Source organism: Scyliorhinus torazame, chromosome 17 (genome assembly GCF_047496885.1).
Source record: "Scyliorhinus torazame isolate Kashiwa2021f chromosome 17, sScyTor2.1, whole genome shotgun sequence".
Classification (NCBI taxonomy): Eukaryota; Metazoa; Chordata; class Chondrichthyes; order Carcharhiniformes; family Scyliorhinidae; genus Scyliorhinus; species Scyliorhinus torazame.
Window position 1 is genome coordinate 152,086,273 of NC_092723.1, and position 27,210 is coordinate 152,113,482.

Below are 27,210 nucleotides of genomic sequence, written 5' to 3' on the forward strand. Positions count from 1 at the left end.
ACCCTGGAGCTGTGAAGCCACAGTGCTATTCACATTCACCGTGAGACTGCGGCTGACCCCCTGCTACAACGTGTGATGTGCCACATGACTGACGGATGGCTCAAGGGACAATGCCCGCAGTTCTATAATATTCGAGACGATCTGGCAGTCGTTGATGGTGTCCTCCTGAAGCTGGACCGCATCGTAATCCCACACAGCATGCACGGGTCGTCTTAGAACAACTGCACGAAGGCCATCTCGGCATAGAGAAGTGCCGACGGAGGGCCCGAGAGGCTGTCTACTGGCCTGGCATAAATGAGGCCATTGCTAACACTGTGCTCAATTGCCCCACCTGTCAGCGGTTCCAGCCGGCCCAACCACGGGAGACCCTTCAGCCCCATGAGTTGGTCACGTTCCCTTGGTCTAAGGTAGGCATGGACCTGTTACATGCGCTCGGCAGGGACTATGTTCTCATAGTTGATTATTTTTCCAGCTATCAAGGTTGTACGCCTGCACGACATCACGTCATCGGCTGTTATCCGTGCCTGCAAAGAGACCTTTGCTCGTCACGGCATCCCACTCACTGTGATGTCGGACAATGGCCCCTGCTTCGCGAGCCAGGAATGGTCTAACTTCACAAGCAGGTACAACTTTGTACACGTGACGTCCAGTCCCCTGCAACCCCAGTCAAATGGCAAAGCAGAAAAGGACGTCCTCATCGTAAAGAGGCTCCTCTGCAAGTATGCTGATGCAGGATCCGACTTCTGCCTCGCCTTGCTGGCCTATCGCTCGGCTCCACTGTCCACGGGCCTGTCACCAGCCCAGCTGCTGATGGGTCACATCCTCAGGACCACTGTACCGTCCATTCACGTCCCAGACCTCGACCATGCTCCGGTCCTTCAGCGGATACAACAGTCTCGCTCGCAGCACTAGGCGGCGCATGACGCTCGAGCGACTGATCTTCCTACTCTGGCGCCAGGTGACAACGTCCGAATCCATCTTCCGGAGGGTGGCTGGTCTGCGACTGCTGTGGTTCTTCGGCTGGTGGCTCCCCTCTCATTCCTGGTTCGTCTGCCTGATGGCTCCATTCGCTGCCGCAATCGGCGTGCCTTTGTCTGGTTCCACGCTCGCTACGCGATCCTCCACCGGTGCCACGCCCTCCTGTTGTCCCCCAACCTGGACTTTGTGGAGCTTCCGGATACTCTGCATCCTCCTCACTTGGCCGTGACCCGGCCCGATCCTCAGCCGGTGGCTCGTGACCCACCCTTGAGGCAGTCAACCCGAATTCGTCGCCCACCTCAGAGACTTGATTTATGAGCCTTACAATATTGGGCTCAATGCTTTGTTCTTTCATCCTGTAACAAGGTGTAACACCTTGTTTTTCTTTCTGCACCAGGCACCTTCCCGTGTATATAGACTAGCCTCATGTACATAGTTATGTAAATACTGCACACACATGGTCAGATACACTCATTACACGTTATTTATTCTCACACAGACACCTAGGGCGGGATTCTCCGACCCCCCGCCGGGTCGGAGAATCGCCGGGGGCTGGCGTGAATCCCACCCCCGCTGGTTGCCGAATTCTCCGGCACCGGATATTCGGCGGGGGTGGGAATCGCGCCGCGCCGATTGGCGGGCCCCTCCCGGTGATTCTCCGGCCCGGATGGGCCGAAGTCCCGCTGCTGGAATACCTGTCCCGCCGGCGAGAATCAAACCACCTCTCTTACCGGCGGGACAAGGCGGCACGGGCGGGCTCCTGGGTCCTGGGGGGGGCACGGGGTGATCTGGCCCCGGGGGGTGCCCCCACGGTGGCCTGGCCCGCGATAGGGGCCCACCGATCCGCGGGCGGGCCTGTGCCGTGGGGGCACTCTTTTCCTTCCGCCTTCGCCACAGTCTCCACCATGGCGGAGGCGGAAGAGACTCCCTCCACTGCACATGCGCGGGGATGCCGTGAGCGGCTGCTGATGGCAAAGTCAGTTTTGCCTCACTCACAGAGTAGGATTCCGCACCTTTGGGGCGGCGCGATGTCGGACTGATTTGCGCCGTTTTTGGTGCCGGCCGGCGGACATCGCGCCGATTGCGGAGAATCCCGCCCATGTTCTTTGTAAAAAAGGGGGCTGTCATAATATACATCAGTACATTATGGTGCAATCACATACACACTCTGATGGACATGCAGTAGGACCAACCAGCATACATAACACCGCAGCTAATCACCAGTGAGAGCACAAGCACTATAAAGACAGGGGACAGGAAAGTTCCCGCTCATTCTAGCAGCAGCCAGCTCAGAGCACAGAGCTCACAGCCTGCATCACAGACATTCACCATGTACTGAGTGCCTCACCATAGCTAGTGATAGGAAAGGGTCCACAGTTAAGCTGGTATTGCTTATACCCACGTTTACAGTATGTTAGCATAGTTGAACAGTTAAAATAGCGTTACACCACTTCCAGCATTGTTGGCTTGTTTGTAAACCAGAACACCCAACACGGCACCCTCCTCACCTTTTTGGTCACTAAGGGCAATTTATCATGGCCAATCCACCTAACCTGCACGTCTTTGGACCGTGGGAGGAAACTGGAGTACCCAGAGGAAACCCACGCAGACACGGGGAGAACGTGCAGACTCCACACAGACAGTGACCCAGCGGGGAATCGAACCTGGGACCCTGGCACTGTGAAGCCACATTGCTATCCACTTGTGCTACCGTGCTGCCCAAAGGGGCAGGTGGGCCCTCCAGGTTGGTGACTGAAATCCTAATTAGCACCTGGTCTGAAAAATAAAGCATTGCTCACTTAATTAATCTTCCTCAGGGTGGGTACTGTGTGTTGCCTCTTGAGGGAGTAGATCTCAATTGATTCCTGTTTCACCCTTGACCCAATGAAAGCAAACACGGAAAGCCACCAACAATCACTTCTGGAGAATTTTCTCCAGGAACGGACTATAATATTTCTATAGTCACAGTGGACAGTTAATCTCCACTTTATAACCAGCAGCCTAATCAGGCCACAAATTGTGGCAGACTATTTGCTACACTCTAGATAAATAGGGCACATCACTCTGGGACAAATTTAATACTCAGTTTGCCTGAAAGATTAACCCACTGCTGTTATGCCATAAAATATTCAAACATTGCCAGCTTGATTCATTAGGATAATTACTCATGTAGAGAAACAAATCAATACTTAGTTTGCCATTAGGGTGCAAATGCGGCTCCATAAATGACGAAGGCTTTTGTGGTGAAGAGCCTCAGAGAAGATTCCAAACATTATCGAAGGCCAAAGATACTGGTTAAACCTCATGTTCAGATGTTACAATGTTAGGCTTTATGAATGCCAATTCTGCGTCATCTTCTATCTCTGAGGAAATGAAGATGGATGACAGGAAACCAACAGGCTGAGCACAAGGGTGCAACGGCAAAATAGTCTGGATCTGACACACAGGTCATCCCAACTCCAGGAGCTTACGGCCATCCAAAACATTTTTCTTGCATTCATAGTTCACTTTGGCTCACAGATTTTCAGAGGCATTTAATAATAATAATAATTGCTTATTGTCACAAGTAGGCTTCAGTGAAGTTACTGTGAAAAGCCCCTAGTCGCCACATTCCGGCGCCTATATTTTACGGTACATGACAGATGGATGTAGGATACATTTCTTCGATTAGAGGCCATCTCCCCCTGCATCTGGCTGGGGTAGATTACAAAACCACGAAGCCTTTTCTCTCTACAGACCACACAAAACCCCTGGTGTCTATCTGTGAATATTCACTGATTGTGGGGAAGTTTGTAACCAGGGGCGAAATTCTCCCCCAACGGCACGATGTCCGCCGACTGGCAGCAAAAACGGCGCCAATCAGACGGGCATCGCGCCGGCCCAAAGGTGCGGAATGCTCCGCATCTTTGGGGGCCGAGCCCCAACATTGAGGGGCTAGGCCGGCGCCGGAGGGATTTCCGCCCCGCCAGCTGGCGGAAATGGCATTTGGTGCCCCGCCAGCTTGCGCGGAAATGCGGCACATGCGCGGGAGCGTCAGCGGCCGCCGACAGTTTCCCGCGCATGCGCAGTGGGGAGAGTCTCTTCTGCCTCCGCCATGGTGGAGGCCGTGGTGGAGGCGGAAGGGAAAGCGTGCCCCCATGGCACAGGCCCGCCCGCGGATCGGTGGGCCCCGATCGCGGGCCAGGCCACCGTGGGGGCACCCCCCGGGGTCAGATCGCCCCGCGCCCCCCCCAGGACCCCGGAGCCCGCCCACGCCGCCTGGTCCCGCCGGTAAATACCAGCTTTGATTTACGCCGGCGGGACAGGCAATTTCTGGGTGGGACTTCGGCCCATCCGGGCCGGAGAATTGAGCGGGGGGTCCCGCCAACCGGCACAGCTCGATTCCCGCCCCCGCCCAATCTCCGGTACCGGCGACTTCGGCGGGGGCGGGATTCACGGCGGCCAACGGCCATTCTCCGACCCGGCGGGGGGGGGGGGAGGGGGGGTCGGAGAATGACGCCCCTGATCTCTGCTCCATGACAATGTGAAACACATTCTGCATATTAGTAGAACTTCTAATTTACTATCTTCAACCACAACTATCTTTCATCCTATAAATAAACGGATGGGTTACAACCAGCCACTATCAACACCTTTCTGGGAATTGGGAGACTTTGGCCTGGATTTTCACCTTCGAGGTGGGTAGCGGGAGTCAGGAAATTTCCTGACCCTGCTCACCTACCGAGGAAGAAAGTACTTGCAAGGTCGGGATTTTCACTTTGTGGGGGAGGGGTTGCAGGTGTGGGATGGAGTCAGGCGAGCGAATCCGGTAAAAAGTTCAGAGTCAGCCACAGGAGCTTTCAGATGCCAGGACAGACTGTTGAAGTCACTTGCCTCGGTGCTGCAGGGCTTTGTCCCCGTTAAAACAATAGAAAAGTCTTCCAGCCTTCACCCCTCGCACTCTCTTGCCTCCCCAAACACTAGCCATGCCCTAGCCATGCTACCTCATGACCCCACCTCCCCTGATGGCCCCTCATGCTCCCCATGCCAAGCTATGACACTTACATGCCCATTCACGCATTTTACGTTGTACAGAAAAAATGAACCTGATAGAGACAGTAGGATATGTAAAGAAAGCTTTAATAAAAAGGATGATTAGCCATGATCATAAGGAATGGCAGAGCAGACTCAAAGGACCGAATGGCCCTTCCTGCTGCTATTTTGAATGTTTCTATGTTTCTACGAAATTCATTGATAACTTTGCATTTTCTTATTTAGAAAACTGCTTTTTACTGTAAGACAATAAAAGTGTCAATCATCCAGATCATTTAAAGTTTCAATAGCTGAAACCACAAGCATTTTAAACCTTCTTATATTCTGTAAATAAACATTGTGAAATTGACTGCATAGATCAGAGTGCCAGAGCTCTCAATCAAACAATGTTTTCCTTGGGCTCAGGTGCTTCAACAGTCTAATGGATTTCAGTGCTCTCAGCCAAGCCCCATTATGTCTTTTTGGCTGGGAGCCAAGCATCCACTAAAGAATGAAAATATCTCATTGTAACACATATGAGAGGGGGCTTGACAAGGTAGATGCTGAGACGTGTGTTGTGAGGGAATCTAGAACGAGGGGCACAGTTTCAAATTAATGGTTCTCTCGGGTAAGAGAGAACTGAGAGAGAATTTCTTCTCTCTCGAGTCATTTATCTTTGAAATTCTCCACTGCAGAGAACATTGAAGGCTGGGTCATGTAATATATTCAAGGCTGAGTCAGAAAGATATTTAATCTACAAGGGAGTCATATTTAAAGGGGCAGGTAGAAAAGTGGAATTAAAGCCACAATCAGATTTTTAAAAAAAATGTATGTATGTGGGCGTCCATGGCTAGACTAGCATTTATTGCCCGTCCCTAGTTGCCCTTCGGAAGGTAGTGGTGAATTGCCATCTTGGACCACTGCAGTCCCTGAGGCGCAGGTACACCCACTGTGCTGTTAGAGAGAGAATTCCAGGTGGGTGGCTTGGAAAACTTCAAGGTGGCCATGTTCCCAGGAATCTTCTGTTCTTGTCCTTCTAGAAAATAGTGTTCCTGAGTTTTGAAGGTGCTGCCTAAGGAACTGTGGTGAGTTCCGATAATGCATCTTGTAGATGGTACACATAGCTGCCATTGTTCATCAGTGGTGCAGGGATTTAATGTTTTTTGCGGAAGGGGTAGCAATCAGGCTGATTTGTCCTGCATGGTGTCAAGTTCCTTGAATGTTGTTGGAGCTGCACTCATCCAGGCAAGTGGAGACTATTGCATTACATTCCTGACTTGTGCCTTGTAAATGGTGGACAGGCTTTAGGGGGAGGGTCAAGAGATGCGTCCCTTGTTGCAGGATTCTTAGCCTTTGACCTGCTCTGGCAGCCACATTATTTACATGGCTGGTCCAGTTCAGTGTCTGGTCCCCCAGGATGTTGATTGTGGGGGATTCAGCGATGGTAATGCCATTCAATGTCAAGAGGTGATGGTTAGATCATCTCTTGTAGGAGATGGTCATTGCCTGGCACTTACGTGGCCCGAATGTTACTTGCCACTTGTCAGCCCAAGCATTGATATTGTCCAGGTCTTGCTGCTTTTGGACACGGACTGCTTCAGTAGCCCAGGAATCATGAATGGTACTGAACACTGTGCAATTATCAGTGAACATCCTTACTTCCTTATGATGGAAGGAAGGTCACTGATGAAGCAGCTGAAGATGGTTGGGCCAAGGATACTAGCATGAGGAACCCGTGTAGTTTGGTCCTGGAGCTGAGATGATTGACCTCCAAACACCACATCCATCTTCCTTTGTGCCAGGTATGACTCGAACCAGTGGAGAGTTTTCCCCCTGATTCCCTTTGAATTTTTGCTATGGCTCCTTGATACCAAACTCGGTCAAATGCTGCCTTGATCTCAAGGGCAGTCACTCTCACCTCACCTCTGGAGTTCAGCTCTTTTGTCCATGTTTGAACCAAGGTCACAATGAGATCAGGAGCTTAGTTTCCCTTGCAGAACCCAAACTGAGTGTCAACTGAGCAGGTTATTGCGAAGTAACTGCCACTTGAAGCACTGTTGATGACCCTTTCCATCACTTAACTGATGATCGAGAGTACACTGATGGGACAATAAATGACCGTACTGGATTTGTTCTGTTTCTTAAGTACGGGACATACCTGGGAAGTTTGTGTGTTGCGGATAGATGTGCGTGCTGTAGCTGTATACAAACAGCTTGGCTAGAGTAAAGTTTTGGAGCACAAGTCTTCAGCACTGTTGTCGGAATATTGTCAGGGCCCATAGCCTTTGCACTATCCAGTGCCTTCAGCCATTTCTTGATATCACCATTTCTTGATATCACGTGGGGTGAATTGAATTGGCTGAAGACTGACATCTGTGATACTGGGGACGTCCGGAGGAGGCCGAGAAAGATCATCCACTCGACACTTCTAGCTGAAGATTGTTGCGAATACTTCAACCTTATTTCTTGCACTGATGTGCTGGGCTCCTCCACCATTGAGGATGGGGATATTTGTGGAGCCTCCTCCTCAAATGAGTTGCTTCATTGTCCACCACCATTCATGGCTAGATGTGACAGGACTGCAGAGCTTAGATCTGATCCATTGGTTGCAGGATCCATTAGCTCGGTCTGTTACTTGCTGCTTATGGTGTTTGGCATGCAAGTAGTCCTGTGTCGTTGCTTCACCAGGTTGACACCTCATTTTTCGGTATGCCTGGTGTTGCTTCTGACACACTCTCCTGCACTCTTCATTGGACCAGGGTTGATCCCCTGGCTTGGTGGTAATGGTAGAGTGGGGGGAAATGCCGGGCCATGAGGTTACAGATTGTAGTTGAATACAATTCTGCTGATGCAGATGGCCCGTAGCACCTCAAGGATGCCCAGTCTTGAGTTGCTAGATCGATTTGAAGTCAATCCCATTTAGCACGGTGATAGTGCCATACATATGATGGAGGGTATCCTCAATGTGAAGTCGAGACTTCATCTCCACATGGACTGTGGTAGCGGTCACTCCTACTGACACTGTCATGGACAGATGCATCTGCAGCAGGCTTGTTGGTTCCCTCACCACTTGCCGCATTCCCAATCTAGCAGCTATGTCCTTTAGGACACAGCCAGCTAGATCTATGGTGGTACTACCGAGCCACTATTGGACATTGAAGCACACCCAGAGTATATTTTGCACCCTTGAAACCCTCAGTACTTCCTCCAAGTGGTGTTCAAAATGATTCATCATCTGGGGGGGAACGGTACGTGGTAATCAGTAGTAAGTTTCCTTGCCCATGTTTGACTATGAGACTTCATGGGGTCCAGTGTCAATGTTGAGGATTCTCAGAGCAACTCCCATTACAGAGACCTGGTTGAGGGAAGGGCAGGATTGGCAGCTAAACGTTCCAGGATTTAGATGTTTCAGGCGGGATAGAGGGGGATGTAAAAGGGGAGGCGGAGTTGCGCTACTGGTTCGGGAGAATATCACAGCTGTACTGCGGGAGGACACCTCAGAGGGCAGTGAGGCTATATGGGTAGAGATCAGGAATAAGAAGGGTGCAGTCACAATGTTGGGGGTTTACTACAGGCCTCCCAACAGCCAGCGGGAGATAGAGGAGCAGATAGGTAGACAGATTTTGGAAAAGAGTAAAAACAACAGGGTTGTGGTGATGGGAGACTTCAACTTCCCCAATATTGACTGGGACTCACTTAGTGCCAGGGGTTTAGACGGGGCGGAGTTTGTAAGGAGCATCCAGGAGGGCTTCTTAAAACAATATGTAGACAGTCCAACTAGGGAAGGGGCGGTACTGGACCTGGTATTGGGGAATGAGCCCGGTCAGGTGGTAGAAGTTTCAGTAGGGGAGCATTTCGGTAACAGTGACCACAATTAGGTAAGTTTTAAAGTACTGGTGGACAAGGATAAGAGTGGTCCTAGGATGAATGTGCTAAATTGGGGGAAGGCTAATTATAACGATATTAGGCGGGAACTGAAGAACATAGATTGGGGGCGGATGTTTGAGGACAAATCAACATCTGACATGTGGGAGGCTTTCAAGTGTCAGTTGAAAGGAATTCAGGACCGGCATGTTCCTGTGAGGAAGAAGGATAAATACGGCAATTTACGGGAACCTTTGATGACGAGAGATATTGCAGGCCTCGTCAAAAAGAAAAAGGAGGCATTTGTCAGGGCTAAAAGGTTGGGAACAGACGAAGCCTGCGTGGAATATAAGGAAAGTAGGAAGGAACTTAAGCAAGGAGTCAGGAGGGCTAGAAGGGGTCACGAAAAGTCATTGGCAAATAGGGTTAAGGAAAATCCCAAGGCTTTTTACACGTACATAAAAAGCAAGAGGGTAGCCAGGGAAAGGGTTGGCCCACTGAAGGATAGGCAAGGGAATCTATGTGTGGAGCCAGAGGAACTGGGCGAGGTACTAAATGAATACTTTGCATCAGTATTCACCAAAGAGAAGAAATTGGTAGATGTTGAGTCTGGAGAAGGGTGTGTAGATAGCCTGGGTCACATTGAGATCCAAAAAGACGACGTGTTGGGTGTCTTAAAAAATATTAAGGTAGATAAGTCCCCAGGGCCTGATGGGATCTACCCCAGAATACTGAAGGAGGCTGGAGAGGAAATTGCTGAGGCCTTGACAGAAATCTTTGGATCCTCGCTGTCTTCAGGCGATGTCCTGGAGGACTGGAGAATAGCCAATGTTGTTCCTCTGTTTAAGAAGGGTAGCAAGGATAATCCCGGGAACTACAGGCCGGTGAGCCTTACTTCAGTGGTAGGGAAATTACTGGAGAGAATTCTTCGAGACAGGATCTACTCCCATTTGGAAGCAAATGGACGTATTAGTGAGAGGCAGCACGGTTTTGTGAAGGGAAGGTCGTGTCTCACTAACTTGATAGAGTTTTTCGAGGAGGTCACTAAGATGATTGATGCAGGTAGGGCAGTGGATGTTGTCTATATGGACTTCAGTAAGGTCTTTGACAAGGTCCCTCATGGTAGACTAGTACAAAAGGTGAAGTCACACGGGATCGGGGTGAGCTGGCAAGGTGGATACAGAATTGGCTAGGCCATAGAAGGCAGAGAGTAGCAATGGAAGGATGCTTTTCTAATTGGAGGGCTGTGACCAGTGGTGTTCCACAGGGATCAGTGCTGGGACCTTTGCTCTTTGTAGTATATATAAATGATTTGGAGGAAAATGTAACTGGTCTGATTAGTAAGTTTGCAGACGACACAAAGGTTGGTGGATTGCGGATAGCGATGAGGACTGTCGGAGGATACAGCAGGATTTAAATTGTTTGGAGACTTGGACGGAGAGATGGCAGATGGAGTTTAATCCGGACAAATGTGAGGTAATGCATTTTGGAAGGTCTAATGCAGGTAGGGAATATACAGTGAATGGTAGAACCCTCAAGAGTATTGAAAGTCAAAGAGATGTAGGAGTACAGGTCCACAGGTCATTGAAAGGGGCAACACAGGTGGAGAAGGTAGTCAAGAAGGCATACGGCATGCTTGCCTTCATTGGCCGGGGCATTGAGTATAAGAATTGGCAAGTCATGTTGCAGCTGTATAGAACCTTAGTTAGGCCACACTTGGAGTATAGTGTTCAATTCTGGTCGCCACACTACCAGAAGGATGTGGAGGCTTTAGAGAGGGTGCAGAAGAGATTTACCAGAATGTTGCCTGGTATGGAGGGCATTAGCTATGAGGAGCGGTTGAATAAACTCGGTTTGTTCTCACTGGAACGAAGGAGGCTGAGGGGAGACCTGATAGAGGTATACAAAATTATGAGGGGCATAGACAGAGTGGATAGTCAGAGGCTTTTCCCCAGGGTAGAGGGGTCAATTACTAGGGGGCATAGGTTTAAGGTGAGAGGGGCAAGGTTTAGAGTAGATGTACGAGGCAAGTTTTTTACGCAGAGGGTAGTGGGTGCCTGGAACTCGCTACCGGAGGAGGTGGTGGAATCAGGGACGATAGTGACATTTAAGGGGCATCTTGACAAATACATGAATAGGATGGGAATAGAGGGATATGGACCCAGGAAGTGTAGAAGATTGTAGTTTAGTCGGGCAGCATGGTCGGCACGGGCTTGGAGGGCCGAAGGGCCTGTTCCTGTGCTGTACATTTCTTTGTTCCCTCCCGACTCTATACCACTGGGCCACCACCTCTGCGGGTTCTGTCCTACCAGTGGGATAAGACATACTCAGGAATGGTGATAGTGGTGTCTGGGACATTGTCTGTGAGTTCAATATGACTAGGTCAGGCTGTTGCTTGACTAGTCTGTGAAACAGCTTTCCCAACTTTGGCACAAGCCCCAGATGTTAGAAAGGACGTTGCAGAGTTGACAGGGCTGGGTTTCCCATTTCGTTTCCGGTGCCTAGATCAATGCCAGGTGGTTGGCCTGGTTTCCTTCCTTTTTGTTTCCTTTGTAGCCATGCTCTTAATGAATGGTGGAGCAGGAGCGAGGTGCAAAATGGCCTACCCCAGCTCCTATTTCTTACGTTCTTTTATTTTTATTTAATGGAGCAGGGAAACTGTAAACTGAAGTTTCACTTTTTTTTTAAATAAACATTTTATTGACGTATTTCTTTGGCATTTTAATAGCAACAAAATCAACAATATACATAACAAGAAAAATATATACATAATGCAAATTCCACCACTCTCCCGCAGGTCTTGCCATTACTTACCCCCTAACCTATGCTAACCTAACCCCCTCCCCCCCGCCTTTCTGCTGACGATTAATTCTCTGCGAGGAAGTCGACGAATGGTTGCCACCTCCGGGCGAACCCCAGCTGAGACCCTGTCATGGCGAACTTAATTTTCTCCAGGCAGAGTAAACCTGCCATGTCTGAAAGGCAGGTCTCTGATTTTGGGGGCTTTGAGTCCCTCCATGCCAGCAAAATACGCCTCCGGGCTACCAGGGAAGCAAAGGCCAGAACATCCGCCTCTCTCTCCTCCTGGTTTCCCAGGTCCTGCGAAACCCCAAAAATCGCCACCTCCGGACTCATTGCCACCTTCATATTTAATACAGTAGACATGGTGTCGGCAAACCCCTTCCAAAATCCCCTTAATTTTGGACATGCCCAGAATATTTGGACATGGTTCGCTGCGCCCCCCCCCCCCCCCCCCAAGCACTTCGCACACCTGTCCTCCACCCCAAAGAACCTGCTCATCTGGGCCACTGTCATGTGAGCCCGGTGAACAACTTAAATTGGATCAGGATGAGCCTGGCACATGTTGTGGTAGCAATGACCCTTCCTAATACGTCCGCCCAGAGGCCCTCCTCTATCTCTCCCCCCAGCTCCTCCTCCCACTTTTGCTTCAGCTCCTCGGTCTGCGTCTCCTCTGAACCCATAAGCTCTTTATATATGTCCGAGACGCTCCCCTCTCCTATCCATCCTCTAGAAACCACCCTATCCTGAATCCCCCTTAACTGCAGGAGTGGGAAGGTTGGTACCTGCTTCCGCAAAAAGTCCCGTACCTGTAAATATCGGAATTCATTCCCCCCCGCCCCCCTCCCCCCCGCCAATGCTAACTTCTCCTCCAGCGCCCTCATACTCGGGAAGCTTCCTTCTATAAACAAGTCCCTCATCCTCTCAGAACCTGCTCTCCGCCAAATTCGGAAACCCCCGTCCATCCTCCCCGGGGCAAACCGGTGATTATCGCAGATTGGGGACCAGACCGACGCCCCCTCTGCTCCCACATGTTTCCTCCACTGCCCCCAGACTCTCAGGGCCGCCACCACCACTGGACCGGTGGAGTACCGAGTCGGCGGGAACGGCAGGGGCGCCGTCACCAGTGCCCCTAACTTGTGCCCTTACACAAAGCCGCCTCCATCCTCAACCCCCCCCCCCCACAGAACCCACGATAATCTTATTGATTCGCTTAAAAAAGCCCCGCGGGATGAAGATGATGAGGCATTGGAAAACGAAAAGGAACCTCGGGAGGACCGTCATTTTTACTGACTGCAACCTACCCGCCAGAGACAACGGGAGCGCATCCCATCTCCGGAAATCCTCCTTCATCTGGTCCACCAACCGGGCCAGGTTCAAATTGTGTAGCCTATCCCAATCCCTCGCCACCTGAATACCCAAGTATCTAAAACTGTCCCCTACCACTCTAAACGGCAGTTCCCCCAGTCTCCTCTCCTGACCTCTCGCCTGAACCACAAACAACTCGCTCTTCCCCATATTAAGCTTGTACCCCGAAAACCGGCCGAATTCCCCTAAGATTCCCATAATTTCCCCCATCCCCTCCATTGGGTTCGAGACATACAACAGTAAATCATCCGCACACAGCGAGACTGTGCTTCACGCCCCCCCGCCCCCACCCCCCACCCCCCCACCCCCCCCGCCCTGCCCCGCCCCGGACCAACCCCTTCAAGGCCTCAGAGCAATTGCCGGCATCTCTACCGCCAGCGCAAACAGCAGTGTGGAGAGGGGACATCCCTGTCTCGTCCCCTGGTGTAGTCTAAAATATTCCAAAGTCATCCTATTTGTCCGTACACTAGCTACTGGAGCCCGGTACAACAACCTAACCCAGTCAACAAAGCCCCTTCCAAACCCAAACCGCTCCAGCACCTCCCATAAGTAATCCCACTGGACCCGGTCAAAGGCTTTTTCCACGTCCATCGCAACCACCACTTCAGCTTCCCTACCGTCCGGGGGCATCATGATCACGTCGAGCAACCTTCTCACATTGGCCCTCAGCTGCCTACCCTTAACAAACCCTGTCTGGTCCTCCCCTATAACATCCGGTACACAGTCCTCAATCCTAGAGGCCAGAATTTTGGCCAGAATTTGGTATCCACGTTCAGCAAGGATATCGGCCTATAAGAACCACACAACTCCGGGTCCTTGTCCCTTTTCAGAATGAGCGAGATCATGGCCTGTGACATCGTCTGGGGTAAAACCCTCTATCCTTGGCCTCGTTAAAGACCTTCAAGAGTATCGGCCCCAATATTCTGGAGAACCTTTTATAGAACTCGACCGGGTACCCGTCCGGTCCCGGGGCCTTACCCGACTGCATGGCCTTCAAACCCTCCACTATCTCCTCCAGCCCGATCAGGTCCTCCAGCTCAATTGGGGCCTCCAGCCCTTCTACCAGCTCCCCATCCACCTTCAGGAAAGTCAACCCATCCAAAAAGTGCCTCATCCCCTCCGGCCCCACAGGGGGTTTCGACCTGTACAACCTACTATAAAAGTCCCGCTCACCCCCGCCGAGTCCCCAACTAAGTTCCCATCCCCGTCAACAACTCTCCCTATTTTCCGAGCTGTCTCCCTCTTTCTGAGCAAGCATCCTACTGGCCTTTTCCCCATGCTCATAAATAGCCCCCTTCGCCTTTCTGAGCTGCTCCACTGCACTTCCTGTAGTTAACAAACCTAATTTCATCTGCAGCCTCTGGCATTCCCTTAACAGCCCTGCCTCTGGCGTCTCCGCATACCTCCTATCCACTCGTAGAATCTCTTTTACTAGTCGGTCCGTTTCTGCCCTCTCCGTCCTGTCCCTGTGAGCCCGAATCGAGATCAGCTCTCCTCTCACCATTGCCTTCAGCGCCTCCCAGACCACCGCTGCGGAGACCTCTCCCATGTCGTTTACCTGCAGGTAGTTTAACATGCACTTCCTCAGCCTCTCGCACACCGCATTGTCCGCCAACAGCCCCACATCCAACCTCTATTGCGGGCGCTGCTTGCTATCCATACTGACCTGCAGGTCCACCCAGTGCGGAGCATGGTCCGAGATCGTAATCGCCGAATATCCCGTGTCCACCACCCCTGCCAACAGGGCCCTGCCCATAACAAAGAAATCTATCCGGGAATACACCTTGTGAACGTGGGAGAAAAAGGAAAATTCCCCGGCCCTCGGCTGCCTTAATCTCCATGGATCCCCCCCCCCCCCCGCCCCATCTGCTCCATGAACCCTTTCAGCTCCTTTGCCTGCCATTGCTGGCACCTTGCCCGTTCTCGAGCATGACGGGTCCAGGCCTGGGTCAATAACGGTGTTGAAATCCCCACCCATAATCAGCCTGTGCGAATCCAGGTCCGGAATCTTCCCCAGCACCCTCTTTATAAAATCCCCATCGTCCCAATTTGGCGCGTATACGTTGACTACCTTCATCCCCTGTAGCTTGCCACAAACCATGATATATCGACCTCCCACATCCGAAACTATCCTCCCCACCTCAAATGCCACCAGCTTGTTAATCAGAATCACAGCCCTTCTTGTCTTTGAATCCAGCCCAGAGTGGAAAACCTGACTAACCCAACCTTTCCTCAACCTGACCTGATCCACTACTTTAAGATGTGTCTCCTGCAGCATCACCACGTCCACCTTCAATCTCCACAGGTGCGCAAACACACGTGCACTCTTTACCGGCCCATTTAGGCCTCGGACATTCCAGGTGACCCACCTAGTTGGGGGGGCAAAGTGCCCCCCCCTCCGCCGGTCAGCCATCCCTTTTCTTGGGCCCGCCTCTAGCCCATGTGCCGCACCTCCTCCGGTCCCCCCCCACGACAGCCCCGACCCCCTCAGTGACCTTCCATCGAAGTCCCTCCCACGTCAGCAGAACCAAGTCCAACGCCTCATCGGTCGACTCAAAATAGTGATGTTGGTCTTCATGCGTAACCCGTAACCCACAGACGCGCCGGGTACAGCAGACCAAACTTCACCTGCTTCTTAAAGAAAATCGACTTGACTTGATTAAGGCCTGCCCTCTTCCTCGCCACCTCCACGCTCAGATCCTGGTACACCCGCAGGATGCTGTTATCCCACTTGCAACTCCGCGTGCGCTTGGCCCACCGCAGAATACATTCCTTGTCCAGGAACCTGTGGAATCTCATCACCATCGGATGGTCCCCCGCCTGCGGCTTCCTGGCAAGCGCCCTGTCCACCTCCAGCGGTCGGGGGTATGCCCCCTCCCCCAGCAGCTTTTCAAACATACCCGCCACGTATGCCCCGGCAGCTGCTCCCTCAGCTCCGTCCGGGAGCCCGACGATTCTTAGGTTCTGCCGGCGGGACAAGTTCTCAAGGTCCGCCACCTTCTCCAAGAGCCTTTTCTGCTGGTCCCAAAGCATCCCCACCTCCAGCTCCACTGCTGTTTGGTGCTCCTCTTGTTCCAGCAGCGCCTTCTCCACCTTCTAAATCACCTGGTCCTGGGCGTCCAGGTATTCCCGCTTCTGTCTTGCGAAACCATCCTGAATGGCCTGCATCACTGGGTCCGTTGGTCGCTGCGCTGCCACCCCAGGGGTCCGGCCCTCGGCCATACTGTCTCCCGTTACAGCTTCAACACAGCTAGTGACTGACTTCTTGTTTCTGCCCTTTCGTGCACTTCTGGTCCTTTTCTCCATACACCGATGCGAGGAAACAGTGCCCAGCTGCCTCAACCTACAAATTTTCCGTTTAAAACCGGAAAAAAGTCCGGGGGAAAGGTCCAAAAGTCCGACCAGAACGAGAGCCACCAAATGTGTGACTTACTCCTCCATAGCCGCCACCGGAAGTCCCCAACTGAAGCTTCACTAATGAGCCTATTGGCTGATGGTGGACGGAAGGCAGCAAGCTCCTACTGCTGCTGATGCTTGTGGCATCTCCTCAGCATCGTCCAAGCTGAGGGCCCAATGCACTGTAGTGTTATGTAGTACTCCACTGTTATTCTGGCGATCCTCTTTGAGGTGTATTGCAATGCACCCCTGGATAATGGTATACTTGGTTCTTGATGGGTAATTGGCGACAAGAAGGAGTCAAGGATATAAGAGACCTGAAAAGAGGCCACAACTACGACTTAAAAATGATAATAAGTGGACTCAACTGGAGAGTAGCTGAACTCACTCCCAGGTCTGACTCCCGGCCTATAGTGAGGTGCCACTTTATAGCCAGTGAAGGAGTAGCGAAGCCATAGTTGGCCTCAGATTGAAACACCCCATTCCCAACCTCTGCATCTTATTTGACTCCAAAATTGTGATCTCCGTCGCAAGAGCTAATTACTTCCCAGTGCTGTAATGCCACTCCACTCTAACCATGGTACTGCTGAAATTGTTCCTTCCAAAACTCAACTATTCCAAAAGCTTTCCTGATTTTCATCACTCCCCAACTACAAATACTCATTTACAGCTCTGCTGCCTGTATTGTAACTCACAGCCAATCCCACTTCATCGCCGTTCCCGTGCTAGCTGGATTGCTAAAATGCTGGACATCTTGGCTAATTTTCCGTGCTGTGTAGAACATTTGCTGGAGCAGCATTATATATGGTCAATTGGACCATCTGGTCAAAATCCTTGACCTCCCTCCCTCCCTAATGGCACTGTGGTTGTACCTCGACCACATGGACTCCAGCGGTTCAAGACGACACCACCTTGTCGAGGGCAATTAGGAATGAATGCTGATCTAGCCAGCGATGCCTACATCCCATAAATGAATTTGAAAAACTGTGCATTTCCTCTTCATGTTGCACTTTTACCATTTGACTCAAATGAATGATCAGACTAAACCATGACCTTGTTCACCTAATAAAAGTATTGAAAGTGCACACTTGTGCAAGCAAGTAGAAGATTCAAAAATATTGGGCTGACTCTTGCTGGCAAAATAACAGCATGCAACTGCCATATTAATGTATAAATTCTCCCTGACTTGGAAAGGTGGCACGGTGGCACAGTGGTTAGCACTGCTGTCTCACAGCTCCAGCGACCCAGGTTCAATTACGGCCTCGGGCAACTGTCTGTGTGGAGTTTGGACTTTCGCCTCATGTCTGCATGGGTTCTCTCTGGGTGCTCCGGTTTCTTCCCACAGTCCAAAGATGCGCATGTTAGGTGGATTGGCAATGCTAAAATTCTCCCTAGTGTCCAAAAGGTTAGGTGGTATTACTGTGATAGGGTGTGGGCGTGGGTTTAAGTCGGGCGCTCTTTCCAAGGGCCATGCAGACTTGATGGGCCGAATGGCCTCCTTCTGCATGGTAAATTCTATGATTCTATATCGTCATTCCTTCACTGTCGCTGGGACAAAATCCTGGAACTCCCTCCCTCACAACACTATGAGTGTACCTACACCTCAAGGACTGCAGCGGTTCAAGAAGGCAGCTCACCACCACCTTCTGAAGGGCAACTAGTAATGGGCAATAAATACTGACCTAGCCAGAAATGCCCACATCCCGTAAAATGAATTTTTAAAAAATCAAACAGAAATATCTGACCCATTATAACTCTCAGTATCTCTCAAATGTGAACAACCCTAGACATATTCAAGAGAATTACAGAATCCGGAGACACTAATTTCTTAAAATTCACTCTGTCAGCCTCCAAATGATTGATCGCTCCACTTAAATACGACCGCCCGCACAGTAAGAAAGGTTAAAATTCAAGTCGAGCTGAACCACTCTATCGCACTTGCAGCAACTGTCAGCTTTCTGCAGGAGGTTTACAAGGCATTTTGATTACCAGCGTGCTTTAAGTTTTTCCATTGTAATGTCTTATCAACATTACAATTGGCTCTAGTCACCGCAGAGGCAATCTTCAAAGCAACTTGATTACAAATTATAGTGTGCTATGTTAACTCTGCCTCATGGTGAATTTAGCAATGTGCCAACCCAGACTTTTTTAAATACATTCTTCCATGGGAGGTGGGCATTAGTGACATAGCCAGCAGTTGTTTCCCATCCCTAATGGCTGAGGGGTTTGCTGGGATCTGGAGTCACATGTAGGCCAGTCCAGATAAAGGTTGGCAGATTCCTTTCCAAAAGGGCATTAGTGAACCAGATGGGTTTTTATGAGAATCAATGATGCTTTCATGGTTACCACTACAGACACTCGCTTTCAATTCCAGGTTTATTCGTTAATTGAATTATAACTCCACCAGCTGTCATGGTTTGTGGTTCAAATGGTTCCCAGGGCAATAGCTTGATTACTTGCCCAGTAACATTCCTACTGTGATGCCTTTTCCGCTATTGCTTCTGGACTTACAGCCATCAGTTTGTGGGAACTGCTTACAGCAAAGTTTATGGAGGTGCAAAAACTAAATCTGAGGAAATTCATGGCTAATAGACAATGTCACAAGTTGTTAGTAATTACAGGAAGGGATGAAGAAAGAAAATGAGCACAGCTTTGTCTCTATACTTACTGCAAAAACTATAAAAATCAGCTGCCTGAAACTTTAGAGGAATATGACCTGGTTATAATGCTTCATGGAAAAGATACCGGGCGCGATCTACCGACTGTGTTGCGCCCCCTTTCAGGCGAACGGTGGGGCGGTCGGTAGATGCCTGAAGATCCCTCTTCCGAAATATACCTGGCTCGCCACGTCTTGTGAGATCTAACCTTGCGAGGTGTCGTAATCTGAATACCGCTCATTGTTATTAATACTATTTACCAGCCATCAAGGCAAAGTGGGAGGAAGAGTTGGGAGAGGGTATGGAGGAGGGGTTCTGGTGTGAGGTGCTCCGGAGGGTGAACGCCTTGTGTGCGAGGTTGGGGCTGATACAGCTGAAAGTGGTGTATAGAGCGCACCGTACAATGGCAAGGATGAGCCGGCTCTTTGAGGGGGTAGAAGATGTGTGAGAACGTTGCGGGGGGGGGGGGGGGGGGGGTGCGCGCAAACCACGTTCATATGTTTTGGTCTTGTCCAAAGCTGGAGGATTACTGGAAGGAGATGTTTAGGGTAATCTCTAAAGTGGTGCACGTGAAACTGGACCTGGGCCCTCGGGAGGCCATATTCGGGGTGTTGGACCAGCCGGGGTTGGAAACGGGCGGGGAGGCAGATGTTGTAGCCTTCGCCTTGTTGATCGGCCGAAGGCAGATCCTGTTAGGGTGGAGATCAACCTCTACACCCTGTGCCCTGGTGTGGTGGGGGGACCTGTTGGAATTCTTGACGCTTGAAAAGGTCACATTTGAACTGAGGGGAAGGATGGAGGAGTTCTACAATTCATGGGCTTTATTCATTATGCACTTTCGAGAGTTGGATCACATCGAACATTAGGGGAATTGGGGGCTTGGAGGGAGGGGGAAATGTATGTGTTAATGGTGACTATGGGTGATCCCGGATTCCTTTTTGTCATTTGTTTGTGTGAACATGCGGGCTAATGTTTGGGGGTTTGGTGGGAGGATGGGATCGTTATTATTGATATGGGGTTTGACATTACATTCGTTACTGATTATTGTTTATTGTTGGGCGTAAATTTGGGAGAAAATATGTGAAAAAGGAGGAGAGTAAAAAAAATTTGAAAAAAATAAATACTATTTAACAGCCAACTTCCCGATGCTAATCTCAGAGGTTGGCTCGCCTGATCTACCATCCTGGGATCTAACCCCTTTGCCTCAGAGACTTTAGGCGACTGCTGTTCAGTGAGGGACCTGACAGGATGACACTAGGTGTGGCCTCCAGGGAATTGGAGGCCCCCAGGTGGTTGTCCTCTGTCAGGGTGGCACCCTGGCCTGCCTAGCTCCTTGGTGCCAGCCTGGCACTGCCAAGGTGCCCAGATGGTACTGCCAGCTGACAGGGCACTGCCAGGCTGGCATTTTTATCGGGCCTGGGGTACCCTGCTGTGGTGGTGTGCGGAGGAGGGTGGGGTCCGAGGAGTTGGGGCTTTCGGGGGTCGCATTGTGGGGGGGGGGGGGTCAAGAGATTGGGCCGTGTGGAACTCCTCGGTGCAGGAAATGGGACTATGTGCGGTCTCGACTGGACATTCCCCGCTGATGCCCCGGATTGCAACAAAGTCCCGTCAGATAGAATGTTTTTTCTCAGCACTGCAAGCACTGGGAAACACCCAGCTAAACACGCTCGACACCGGACTTTGTTGCAATTCAGTGAGATCGAGACCAACATTTTAAAAAATACATTTAAAATCCTGCATCCGTCTGGCTTTTGTTTTATTCGATTTGAGTAAACCCCAATCCACGCATCACTCTCTCGTGCCAGATCTTTGAAGAACAACGTATGATAGGCGGAATTCTCTGGGCGTTGGGATTCACTCTGTTCCCACTGGAATCGTACTCCCGCCCGCCAGTGTCACAGCGGCGTGGGGTGGCTTCAGTGGGAAATCTCATTGACAAGCGCCGGGAGTAGGGAATCCCGCCACCAGCAAACGGCGCGCCGTCGAGAAATACGCGGCTGGGGGGCCGGAGTATCCTAGAATCCAGCCCATGTTGATAGTTTTCCAGCTTTCTTTCCCTTTCTGTGGGGAAGTACCTCAGCACAGTAGCATTGTGGATAGCACAATTGCTTCACAGCTCCAGTGTCCCAGGTTCGATTCCCGGCTTGGGTCACTGTCTGTGCGGAGTCTGCACACTCTCCCAGTGTGTGCGTGGGTTTCCTCCGGGTGCCCCGGTTTCCTCCCACAGTCCAAAGATGTGCAGGTTAGGTGGATTGGCCATGATAAATTGCCCTTAATGTCCAAAATAGCCCTTAGTGTTGGGTGGGGTTATTGGGTTATGGGGATAGGATGGAGGTGTGGACCTTGGGTAGGGTGCTCTTTCCAAGAGCCAGTGCAGACTCGATGGGCCGAATGGCCTCCTTCTGCACTGTAAATTCTATGATATGATAATCTGCAGTCAATTCCTCCCCTCAATGATCCAACTGAGATCAGGCACTCACTGGGACGGACAATGCAGCTTGGACCTTCTTCCATAGCACAGTGCACCAGTAACCCCTCGGCAGCCCCATTAAAATGCCATTTTATAACTTGCAATGTTTGTGACATGAAATGGACATTCATTTAACAAAAGTTTACATTTAACCTAAAGAAACAAATTCCTATTCAATCTTTCAAAAAGAATCAGATTCAGAAAAGCAAATTCCCTTACCTTCTTCAGTTAGAGACAAGTTTTGAAGAAGCCATTCAACAATATCAGTGCCTGGAAAAAAAGAACTGAATGAAATATTTTCACAGTAAATATAAAAAATTACGAAAAGTAGATTCATTCTCCCAAGTTATTGAAATGTTATTTATAATTTATAGATATGATGGCACATATTCTTGATCAGTTCATTTCAATACAATTATTTTTTAATACATTAAACTTTTTACTTCATGTGCATTTTAAAAATCATAGCGTTACAAAAAGTAATTTTTAAAAATTTACACTGACATTCCTGGAGCATTACCTAACAGTTATTAATACTATTTACCAGCCAACTTACCGATGCAAATCGGAGGTTGACACGGGCAGCATGCAAAACAACTAGAATTGCCAATAATGCTGAATATATCCAACACTCAACTCCAGACTCCAAGAGGAGTTTATGCAGGCAATTTGTTGTGGCCATCTAAAATGAGTGCTGGGAGGACTCCAGGCTGTTCATCCCATAACTCCACAAATTAGGGGTAAATTATTTAGGGAGGAATTCTACCATCTGGGGCTAAGCCCCGTGGCGAGGGTAGGAGTGGGGAGTGTTTCACGCTGTAGAAGCCAGTGGAAACCATGCCATATCTTCTGGCCACAATCTCATTAATTAGGTACCCGGGGGTTTAGTGCTAGATTCTATAGCAGGGCGGGCTTGGTGGCACGCTTCCCACCATCACTAGTTACTCCTTGTTGGTTATCCGACAAAAAATATATGTTAAATGGATCAAAACACTAGACTTTGGGATATAGAATTACCAAAAGATTGTATGGAGAGGGTAGCTGACATTGTGGTCAACTTAACCAATCTGAATAATCACTCCAAGCTGCAGAAGACAAACCAACCAATAACAAGCATCTCGAAGAATGCGTGCCATGGTGAAGGGCGAATAACATCCAACTGTTTCTGAATGAGATTCAGGGGCATGTCTGGCACATGGAATGCAAATGAACACTCTCAGCAACCACTGATTGTAGGCAGCTCACCATAATCTTGTCGAGGGCAATTAGCAATGGGCAATGAATGTTGATCTATCCAGCGGTGCCTACCTTTTAACCCAGAGGATGGTGGGAATCTGGAACTGCCTGAAGGGCGGCAGAGCCGGGAACCCTCACAACATTGAAGAAGCATTTAGAGGAGTAGTTGAAATGCTGTAGCAAAGTGCTGGAGAATGGGTTTTGAATAGATAGGTGCTCGATGGCTGGCACAGACACGATGGGCTGAAGGGCCACTTTTTGAAATTCAATGACACTATTATATCTAGGGCCCAAGGAAAGTGGCCTCTGCTGAAAATCACAGAGCTCTCTAATCTTGGCCGAGGTAAGTACTTGTTTCGCTCTGGCAAGAAGTGCACTGGTACATAGAACATAGAACATAAAACACACAGTACGGAAGGAGGCCATTCGGCCCATCGATCCACTTAAGCCCTCATTTCCACCCTATCCCCGTAACCCAATAACCCCATCTAACCTTTTTGGACACTAAGGGCAATTTATCATGGCCAATCCACCTAACCTGCATGTCTTTGGACTGTGGGAGGAAACCGGAGCACCCGAAGGAAACCCATGCAGACACGGGGAGAATGTGCAGACTCCGCACAGACAGTGACCCAGCAGGTAACGGTATCTTTTTAAAAAATATTTTTATTAATGGCATTTTCAAAAATATAATAATAACGTTTTATTGTCACATGTATGAAGTTACTGTGAAAAGCCCCTAATTGCCACATTCCGGCGCCTGTTCGGGTAAGCTGGTACGGGAATTGGACCCGCGCTGCTGGCCTTGTTCTGCATCACAAACCAGTTGTCTAGCCCACTGAGCTAAACCAGCCCTTACATATATACAAACCAAAGAGGAGCAGCAGCAACATCAACACACATGCCATAATCATATCCAGACTGTCCTATCTCCTCCTTCCAATCAACCCCACCCCCCATTTCTCTTATCAAAACAAACCCCAAACAGAAGAAAAATACCCCCCCCTCCTTAAATAAGTCCATGAACAGCCTGCACATTGAGAAGAACCCTTCGTCCGATTGCCTGATAGCGAACATTATTTTCTCAAGGTGCAGAAACTCCGCCAAATTGCACACCCAAGCCCTCGCCCTAGGCGGCTCTGAGTCTCGCCACCCGAGCATTCTCCGCCCTCTTTTTGCTTGCTTTCCAGAACCTTCTGATTTCCCGGGCTATCAAAGAGGCAAAGGCCAACATGGTGGCCTCTCTCCCCTCCTTCACTCCCGGTTCCTCCGATACTCCAAATATTGCCACCCACGGGCTCGGAACCAGCTTCACCCCCAGAATCTTAGACATTGTGTCTGCAAAAGTTTTCCAAAACTCCTCCAGCCTCGGATACGTCCAGAACATATGGACATGATTCGCCGTCCCCCCTGCACATCGCCCATACTAACCCTCCACCCCTGCAAAAAAGAAACGGCACATCCTGACACCGTCATGTGTGCCCTATACACCACCTTCAGCTGAATGAGACTCAGTCTCCCATATAACGAGGATGAATTCACCTTCTGCAACGCCCCATTCTATACCCCAGCCTCTAAACTCCCCCAGCTCCTCCTCCCACCTGCACCTTACTTCCTCCACCGAAGCTCTCCTTCTCTCCATCAACTCCCCATATATGTCTGACACCCTACCCTCTCCTATCTCATCCTTGGACAGAAACCTATCCTGTAGCACTGGGGGCGGCAGCCTCGGGAACGAGGCCAGCTCCTTTCTCATGAAATGCCTAACCTGCAGATGCCGGAACCCACGCCCCTTTGGTAATTGATACGTCGCCTCCAATTCCTCCAACTCCACAATAAACAGGTCACTGAAATATTCTATTGCCACCCACCCCCACTCCCTAAACTTAGAAGCTAACCTAGCCAGGACAAACCTGTGGATGCCACAAATTGGCGCCCACAGGGACATGCCATTCATTTTGAAGTGCGACTGACATTGGTTCCACACGCTGACATTACCACTGGGCAGCAAGAACACAACAGATTCCAACAATAATGCCCTCAGACTGGTCCCCCTACATGAGGCCTCCTCCATCCGGCCCCACACCGTCCAATCTTTCGATGTTTGCTGCCCAATAATAATTCTGCAGATTTGGCAACGCCAACCCCCCTCTCTGCATGGCCACTCTAAGAACACATTCCTAGTCCGGGGAACCTTGTCGGCCCAGATAAACTCTGAGATCATTTTATTGACCCTCCTGACTTGGGCACAAAAATCGGAAGGTTCTGTGAAACAAACAAAAACTTCAGCAACATTGTTATCTTTACCATCTGGACTCTTCCAGCTAATGATAATGGCAAAACATCCCGCCTCATTCCCTCAAAATCCCAAATTCACCAAATTTAACTTGTGCAGTTGTGCCCAGCTCTGCGACACCTGTATCCCTAGACACCGAAAGCTCCACCCACCAGCCAAAATGGCAGCCTTCCCATACTCCTCCCCTGCCCTTTCACATTGATAGGAAACACCTCGCTCTTCCCCATGTTAAGCATATACCCCAAGAACAGACTAAACTTCTCCCAAGATCCCCATAATCCTATTGAAACACTCCACCGAGTTTGAAATGTAAAACAGGAGATCGTCTGTGTACAAAGAGACTCGGTGTTCACCAAACCCTCCTCCCTCACAATACCCCTCCCCCCAAAGGCCCCGAGTGCCACGGCAGATGGTTAGGGCAAAAAGCAATGGGGAGAGCGAACATCCCTGTATCGTCTGCGGCTGTTATTTATCCAGACACTCGCCTTAGGGGCCTAATATAGCAGCCTATGAATCCCTGCCCGAACCCAAACCACCCCAACACCTCAAATAGATATGCCCATGCAACCCGGTCAAACATTTTTTCCGTGTTCATCATCACTACTACCTTCACCTCCAGACCCCTCAGAGGCATCATGATCACATTCAATAACCTCCGCGCCCCTTCACGAACCCAGACTGGCCCTCTCCTTTCACCCATGTCACACAATCCTCTGTACACATCATCAGCACCATCACCAATATTTTTGCGTCCGCATTCAATAACGAAATCGAGCGGTGCAACCCACACTGCTCCGGGCCCTTATCCTTTTAAAAATAAGCGAGATAAGCCTGAGACAACGTGGGACAGTTCTGCCTTCTCCAACGATTCATTGTACATCTCAACTAATCGGTGCCCCAATTCCGAACCAAACTTTTTATAAAACTCTACCGGATCTCATCCGGGGCCTGGGGCCTTCCCCAACTGCGTAGACCCCACACACTCCATTACCTCCCTCAGCCCCATCGGCGCTCCCAACCCCTGCACCTTCCTCTCCTTCACTGTCAGGAACTGCAGCCCGCCCAAGGACTGCCTCATACCCTCATCCCCCACCGGAGGCTCGAGCTGTACGCCTTCCAATAAAAAGCCTCAAATTCCCCATTCATCACCACCCCCCACCCCCAGCTCCATAACCACTGCACCGTCACTATCCCTCATCTGTCCAATCTCCCTTGCCGCTGCCTGCCTCAAGTGATTCGCCAGCATCCCGCTGGCTTTTTCCCCAAACATGTACATCATCCTCCTGGATCTGCGCAACTGCCCCATTGCCTTCCGTCCACAGAAACGCCCAAACCCATTTGGAGCCTCCGCCTCTCCTTTAACAGGAGCTCTTTAACAGCACTTCGGGTGCCGCCAAGTACTTCCGGTCCACCTTTTGGATGGCCTCCACCAAACTTTGCCCCTCTAACCTCTCCAGCTTCTCCTTGTGTGCCCGAATCGAAATAAACTCCCCTAATTCAGCACCTTCAAACGCCTCCCATAACGTGGAGGGGGAGTCCTCACCCACCTGGTTATGCTCCACATAATCCCGGATAGCCAACCGTGCCTTTTCACAGATCTCCTTGCCTGCCTACAACCCCACTTCTAATCTCCACTGCGGTTGCTGGGAGCCTTTCCTTTTCACCCGCAAATCTACGCAGTGCGGCATGTGATCAGACATCACAAGAGCCAAATACTCTGACCCAACCACCCCTGCTAACAATGCCTTGTCCAGTACAACAACAAAAAATCAATCCAGGAATACACCCAATGGATGTGCATAAAAAACAAAAATTCCTTTGCCCTCAGCCTCTCAAACCTCCACTGGTCAACCCCACCCATCTGCTCCATTAACCCCACAAACCCTTCGCCATCACCAACACCTTCAAAAACCTGGGACATGACCGATCAAGCCTTAGATTCAACACTGCATTAAAGCCCCCCCACCCCCCCACTCCCATAATCAGCCGGTACATGTCCAAGTCCGGAACCTTTACCAAAATCCGAATTCTACATTGTCCCAATTTGGGGCATATATCTTCGCTAGCATCCTCTAGCCTCCCGCTTACCATCACAAACCTACCCCCGGGGTCCACCACTATGCTCCCCACCATAA

General features: G+C 50.3%; 1 protein-coding gene across 3 annotated transcripts in view; it reads right to left on the reverse strand.

The window, feature by feature from the left end:
• Positions 1-27,210, reverse strand: part of rgs11 (regulator of G protein signaling 11) — a 196,172-nt gene that overhangs the window by 124,883 nt on the left and 44,079 nt on the right. For all 3 annotated transcript variants that reach the window (XM_072481296.1, XM_072481297.1, XM_072481295.1), the window contains exon 3: positions 21,763-21,813. In XM_072481296.1, coding sequence (XP_072337397.1) covers positions 21,763-21,813 — 51 coding nt within the window. The remainder of the gene's footprint in view (positions 1-21,762; positions 21,814-27,210) is intronic.